The sequence below is a fragment of the Daldinia loculata genome (assembly GCF_022478755.1).
Source record: "Daldinia loculata strain CBS 113971 unplaced genomic scaffold F4817scaffold_19, whole genome shotgun sequence".
NCBI classification, from domain to species: Eukaryota; Fungi; Ascomycota; class Sordariomycetes; order Xylariales; family Hypoxylaceae; genus Daldinia; species Daldinia loculata.
Genome location: NW_026054873.1, coordinates 417,580 through 424,934, shown reverse-complemented (window position 1 = coordinate 424,934; position 7,355 = coordinate 417,580). Strand labels below are relative to the sequence as shown.

At 49.2% G+C, this 7,355-nt stretch overlaps 1 protein-coding gene across 1 annotated transcript; it reads left to right on the top strand.

Moving 5' to 3' along the window:
* The first annotated feature begins 1,460 nt into the window (after nucleotides 1-1,460).
* Nucleotides 1,461-4,891, top strand: F4817DRAFT_76871 (uncharacterized protein). Its single transcript, XM_049307873.1, has 4 exons — nucleotides 1,461-2,227; nucleotides 2,296-3,387; nucleotides 3,860-4,567; nucleotides 4,626-4,891. The coding sequence occupies exons 1-4, from the start codon at nucleotides 1,939-1,941 to the stop codon at nucleotides 4,772-4,774; spliced, it is 2,238 nt and encodes a 745-aa protein (XP_049159946.1). The 5' UTR covers nucleotides 1,461-1,938; the 3' UTR covers nucleotides 4,775-4,891.
* Nucleotides 4,892-7,355: the final 2,464 nt, after the last annotated feature.

Genomic DNA, 7,355 nt, shown 5'->3' with positions numbered 1-7,355 from the left:
GTTTTTCAAGGGTGATGATGCTTCTAATCCTATCAATTACCCTTCAGAACGCTGACGTGCCCGTGATGCCCCCTGCCCAAGTGGATGCGGGGAGACCCAAGGAGCTTTCTCTTAATCCACGATTCATCATTTTATTACTCCGTATGTTTTGCGCGGCAAACCACACTGTCACCATTTTGATCAAAGCTTTGGACCTTGAAATTTTTTTTTCTTCCTCTCTTTCTATGCCCCGAATGTTTGATGGCGCAAGTGCCAAACAAGACGAGAAAAAAAAAACAGATCTCTGAGGGGCTAGAGCTATTGGAGAGAATCTTTTCCGTTTTAAGCTGCGGCCTAAAAAAAGTTCAGCGGGTTCAACGGGTTCAACGGGTTGAACGGAGTCGAGTCTCTTCAAGATATCTTTTTTTTCGACGCTATATCCTAGCGCTGTAGAGTCGATTTCCTCCGGCTTAATTCCCACGTATGCACTTCCAACGTACAACAAGTTGGGTTAGTGTGGTGGGCATTATCATACCTTCGGGGCAGAAACAGGAAAAGGGAAAACAATATTCGACCGAAGTCGTACACGGTACTTCTTCGCAGTCATGGAGGGTTCAAGCCTAGCAGAGAATGGGTGTTGGCCATCAAGTGGATCCGGTACAATTCTCCAATAGGTAGTACGGATGTCCCTCCAGGACTTGCTGTTGTTACCACACCACCATGGCTTTGGTTCAGAATTTAGCAGAGGAGCGAGAAAAAAAAAATGGCCACCGAGTTACGTTTCGTAGTCAAGTGACTGGAGACTCTACCGGCTGGGAGAGTTTCGACGCGAGGATCGTCCAGTACGTCGTTATGCTGCTAGTCCGAACATGTCTGCGAGCAAGGGACCATCTCAATGCCTGGACGAGTTTCGTCGTGGGCGGTACTCTGGTCCGCCAGTTCAATTACACGCAATTCTCGAGTACCTCGATCGTGCCCCGTACACACCGCCTTACTCCCTGAAAGCTCGCGAAGGACCTCCCCCCTGTACTGTTGGTTAGCCCCGGACATAGAATACCTCATTGGGTAGGCTAGCCCTGCTTGGCCGTGCCGCCATTGGCCACTTCATCTAAAAATGCAGCTGTCCCCCCTGCCCCCTGTCACGTTTCTTCCATGCGATGTCCCACATCTTGATCCGCCCACACCCTAACACGAAATCTCCAAGTTCCCATTTCTCATCGTTCACATTTCATGCTTTGCGGCAGGCATCGCACGTCCTTCCTCTACCAAACTAAGCAGTCATATCGTTCCTGTTAATTATCCCGGAATGAGAGGCTTCTAAGGACGTACATATTGATACATAATAAGTCCCATCCATACATTAGGTCCCAATTTTACACCTAGAGGGTACGCCAAAGGTATCCTTACCTCGATATTTTCATACCTTGCGATCTCACCTTACAAAGCTCAAATATCGTTGACCCTGCCTCTACATCGTCGCATTTGGCATCCTCGCTCCGATCTCAAATCTGCTGTTGCCCTCTATTCTCTAGCTGTCCCCTGCCAAGCGTATACATCTCTCATAACTAATACCCGACGTGTTCGAGGCATTGTTATTTCTTGTCGCGTCCCAAATAGGCTTGAAGGAGAACCTAGTTGGTGAACTTTGAGACTTTCGGGTTCCGCTTCCGATTCCTATCCACTCCTCCCTTTTAGGAGCAAGCACCTGGTGGTGTCATTTCCTGGTACTGCAATTCTTTATCTCTTACGGTAGTATGCTTAGGCCCCTGGTCTTATAACCTATACCTCCCCCCGTCGCTTAAGCAAGCCTCACCCGTTAAACCTCGTCATTAGGAGACGCTTAAGTTCCTTGGACCTTGACAGTGTCAAGAAAATAAAAATTGTCGACGCGTCCTACTTTCTTTTTCTTTTCATGGTTGTCGTTACTATTTGGCTTTGACACTCCAGAGTTCAGGACTAATGGTTGTCTCCTCTATGCAGCATCATCCCCACCACTCGCAGGGTCCGGCGCCTCCCCAGCACCTACAGCATCCTCGGCCCTCGAGTATCGTTCACCAGCAGCATCACCAGGCGCCGCAGCAGCAGCCGTCGCAACACCCTTCCGCGTACTCGTCAACACATTCGATCCAGCCAGCTTACCAGCAAACTGGACACGCACCGAGTGCTCAACACGCGCAAGATCTGCCTTACTACGCTCACCAGAGCCCTTACAGCACTCCAGGCACAACGAGCGGATATACATCCGCAGGTAAGTCTTTCATTGTCGCGCGTCGTGCGCGTTGCTTCAAGTCAATGCATAGGCTCATACATCGCCAGACACCTCCGATATGATGGCCGCAGCTCAAATGCCTAGACCATACCCTCCGATGTCTTATCATACGCCCCAATCGAATTCGCCAGCTTCTGTCGCGTCGCCGTCAGGTCACGAACAACACCGAAGTCTCTATGGTCAGCCAACATCGCAGCTCCAGCCTCAATCTATGTACTATGGCGCGCAACAACCACAATACTCGTCTCTGCCGCCGCAAGCGCCCTCTCCGTACCAACAACACGCTCAACAGCCACATCAACCCATGGCCTCACAGCCAAACATGATGATGTCTCACACGGGCCCGCAGCATCAGATGACGCAGCATGCGAGCCAACACGCGCAACCTGGGATGACGGGAAGCCCTCGGCATACTAAGATGGAGCCTCAGATGTCTTCGCAACTACAACGGCCCACGCCCGGACCATTAGGAACTTCCCAGCCAACTCAAAACGGTGGACAATTATCAACTCCTACCGGGTCATCAACACCTGGTGTTAATAATAATGCAGCACCGGGGCCGATTCCAGCGACTACTCCTCTGGTCGTGAGGCAAGATAATAACGGTGTGCAGTGGATTGCCTTCGAATATTCCCGCGACAGGGTAAAGATGGAATATACGATTCGCTGTGATGTTGAGTCTGTAAACACCGACGAACTTAGCAGCGAGTTTAAGACGGAAAACTGTGTTTATCCTAGAGCATGCTGTCCCAAAGACCAGTACAGAGGGAATCGGTTGCAGTATGAGACTGAATGCAACACGGTTGGTTGGGCATTGGCTCAGCTCAATCCGTGCCTCCGCGGGAAGAGGGGACTTATTCAGAGAGCTGTCGACAGCTGGCGGAATAGCAATCAAGACCCTCGGTTGCGAAGTCGACGCGTGCGTCGAATGGCCAAGATGAACAATCGCAAGGCGGTTCAGACTCCCCACTCCACACACATGTCCGGTCCCAGTGGTCCGGCAGGGATGTCAACCCCTGGGGCCATTGGCCCTGGTGGCGGTACGCCCATGGGGAAACCTGGGATGAGTAACATGGGTCCGCAGATGCACCATCACCACGCCCACGAAGGAGGTGCTCAGGGTGGAGGAGATGAAGTCGGTATGTTTCACCAGATGTGATTCATGCGTTGCTATTGTTATTGTTGTCGTTGCTGTTGTCATTGTGCAATTACGTGATACCTCTTATCATTATACCTCGTGCCTGTTCGGTTATTTTTGGATTGGATGCCGTTTCATGTTTATATAACGGCGCAAAGCCGCGGGCGCTTTTGGAGCACTGGGGGACTGGCACTATTCTGTACATTATCTAGCTGCCATGCACTTGGTAGTCCTTGCTGCTTCGGGACGGTCTAGTCGTCTGTCTGATAGCAAAAGTTGCATGGCATTGCTTTGCATCTCGCTGCACAAACACACCAAGCGCACATATCACTACCTCACGCCGCTGTCTTTGTATTGGAACCCTTTCTGCCACAAAATTGCAAATATCACATCGATTCAGTTTTTTTGCTGCCTTAATTTGCGCAATAGCGTCTCGACCCTAGTGCAATCCGCTAATTTGAATCTCTGTACAGGGGATGGAGAGTATGTGGATGGATCTCATCATCACCATCATCAAGCACCCACCGGGCCGGGATCTAGAAACCAAGACGACGTCCGTCCGGCTCAAGTTTTTACTGGCTATCCCCAACAGTACCCTAGCCATCCCGTCTCGGGATCGTCCATGCCGCCGATCCATGATGGACTTGGCGGTTCTCACCACAACACTATCGTAGCTCGACGCATGAGCAGAGATGATGACAAAAACCCGGAAGGCTTGTTTCCTGATATCCCCGATGCTAAGAAACGAAAGTTCATACTGGTTGAGGATAACAAACGCAACTCTCGCCTTCGTGTACGCGTCACCCTTGAAGATGTGAACCCTAAAGAGATACCCGATTCATTTCGCAAAAGTTCGGCTGTATTCCCACGCAGTTATTTCCCGCGCGAAATGCAAAGCCCGCCTCCGAGCGCCACCGGTAGTCAATTCTTCGAAGATGACCTCAGTGACGATAACGTCGAAGTTGACGGCGGGCGATCTAGACGTGCCCGTAGGGGAAATGTAAGAGAACGGGTCATGGTGAAAGCCCCAATGTCTGATGGGAACGAGGCCGAGGTTGCTATACCGAGGATCAAAAGAGGCACGCGCATAAAGGAAGTACGACTCAACGACCTGGCTTACCGCATGGCGTGGATGCATAGCCGTGTGTTTGCGGGCAGGACCGTCTTCCTACAGCGAGCACGTAAGTTTACGTCCAAATTTGTGGACTATGCTTCGAAAACACCACTGACATTTGCTAGTTGACTGTTACCGTAACAAGACTTGCACCGCAATCGAAGGCATGGCGCAAGACATGAAGACCATGGTGCCCCACTACGAAACCCGAGTTGGCAAGCGAAGATGGGGTGAGCGAATGCGTCGTGGCGAGAAGCGAGATGACGAGTCTTAGTTTGAGATATCTTGCCTTCTGTCGGCTCCGTGTAGGTGGCCATTAACGAACAAATACCCGCTGCTCGTCACCCTTTGTTTAAAGCTCCTCTTCTACGTCTACGTCTCAAACGCGTCGCATCTTGAGGGACTCTTTATTCCGTCAATCGAGCGCATAAAATAATATCTTCACACACATATTGCGTATCGCGCTTGTATTATATCTGCGCCTGATAAACTTACCAAAAGGTCAACGATGCCACACGACCAGCCTCTTATCTCACTAAAGCCTCTTTACTCTATAAAAAAAAAAGGAGGCTGTTTGCCTGTCATTTTCGACCTTGATATTTCAACCTTCTCCGATTTTCTCAGATCCATCTTAACGGCAGGAGGCTTCACGTTTCGTTACGATAATGGTCTATTTCTTAATTCCCACATAGGGCGCTTTAGTTCTACTTTGCCAGGGTCAGCTGCCCCAGGTTGGGTTGCTAGACTGCCTTGGATCTACGTACAATTTGGCATCAGTCACTTCTACGTTCGGTTTTGTCCACGGGAAGCAATCTCGGGATAGAGGAGTTTGCGTCTGTTCTGTTTTTAATTCATGTAGGCTGGGAAAATGGAAAATGGAAAACTGAAAAAAAGGAGCAAAATGAGAACACGCTATAAGTCCTTTCACGCAGGCAAAAAAAGGGGACAGCTGTAGGAGAGATACCAAGCACTGATTTATTTTTCGTTGTTGGTCAAGGATGATGAAAAGGGGTGAGGGAGCATGAGGTTCGATAGCCACATGTGATAGGCAAGAAAGGACGTCGGTGATCGGGTTCCTCTAAGCTGATCATGGCTGGTCCTATAAGCCAGTGAGACAGAAGCGTATAACTTTATATGAATATTAGTAGCGACTTTGCCTTGTCCTTATGAGTGAGTTTCTTATCTTATTTACATGTCGTCACTTGAACCATATGCAAAAGGAGTCATATTTCAGTTAGCATTAGTTTATGCATCCAGTTATGTGTGCCTAATGGATATGGTGGGCCACGACGCTCGTATATCCATACGTGCCGCGCGCGGTTGTCTTAAGGTTAATGAGACCGTTAGATGCTTAAGTTAGTTACCCGCGCCTCCCGAGACAAGAGCGCCTGGTGGCCTAGATATTAACTTTTAAAACGGCTGACGATGCATCGGACTTTGTAGACTTCGCGGCAGGTTAAGTTCCTAACCTAGTGGCTGAGTCGATTTGAATAGTAGACAGATATGAAATCTACTTCATAACCCATTCGCCCCTTAATGCGAAGACGGCAGACTCATCATAGCATGTACAAGTACTTGAGGGATAGGCTCTCGGTCTATTCTACATTGGACTCTAGACCTCTTACTGAGGAGGCATGTAAAGTAGACAAGAATGTTGGCGTCCTGTGATTTCGGGATATATCAACTAAGAAGTAGTAAGAGATCTAGGAAACTTGCAAGTTTCCAGTTATTAAATTTTATTTTCTCGTTGATATGCAGGTAACTTCGTTCACCAAGCGAGGATACTTGACTGTTTCCCCTATTTTGATCCACATCGCCTAGTTGCTTACCTACCTAGCTAGCTAACCTAGATGTACCTAAGTCATTATCGTAGGGATAAATAAAAACGTATTCGTTATTTCTGAGTTTATCTCACACCGACATGGCCATCAGGAACGGCCCGTATTTTATAAGACACTGCGGTCCGGGAGCGCCCGGCTGTGGCCACACGGCCACCCATGTCTCAAAACCGTGCCTCAGGGGGTCAGATCTCGAGCTACCAGGTGCCATATCATTTACGCATGTACCCGATGATCTTTACGACTGAGGAAATCCGAGCGCTGTAGCTAGTATTTATGTATGTATAACTAGGCCTATATCCATCCTGTCCTTTCTCCCCGCCTAATTACGGAAGAGCGGTCGTCGTAATAGCGATATCGTAGTAACTGGCCTGGCCTGACCGGCTCACATATTTAAAAGGGAAAACAAACCGTATTAGTCTTCTCTAGCATTTACCCCTAGGTAGGGTATTGTATTACATTAGGTACCTACTTGCTTATTGAAAGATGAAAAGACATGGCGCGGATACCTACCTGCGCTACCCACCCGGACGGGCCGGTGCCGCAGCGAGATGACGGCGAGAGGGCACGGATAAGTACCTTAACGTCTCGCACGTACGAGTAAACTAATAAGCTTAGTAGCAGATGTATGGTAACCTAAGGGGTGATGTGACAAACCATAAATCGAAATCTAAGACTTACAGAGAATATAACTCCTTTTTAGCTCATCAGCTAGGTACATAAGCCTCGTACCGTACATAAACTCACCTCCCGTCTCTCTACCAGTCATTAGGCTTACTCTACTTTTCGACATTGCATTCATTGTACTCAAAGAACCTGTCGAATACATAGATAGCTTCATTTACACAACTCGTATCATATAGAATTAATAAAAAAAAACATGAAAGAAATCTACGGGGTATATCTAACTAAGACCTTCCTTTCACATCCAACTCAGCTGGGGGGGGGGGGGGGGGGGGGGGGGGGGGGGGGGGGGGGGGGGGGGGGGGGGGGGGGGGGGGGGGGGGGGGGCGGGTG

Coding starts and splice junctions, on each gene's coding strand:
- F4817DRAFT_76871 (XM_049307873.1), top strand. CDS start 1,939: ATGGTTGTCTCCTCTATGCAGCATCATCCCCACCACTCGCAGGGTCCG. Junction 2,228..2,295: donor GAGCGGATATACATCCGCAG/GTAAGTCTTTCA, acceptor ATACATCGCCAG/ACACCTCCGATATGATGGCC. Junction 4,568..4,625: donor CGTCTTCCTACAGCGAGCAC/GTAAGTTTACGT, acceptor GACATTTGCTAG/TTGACTGTTACCGTAACAAG.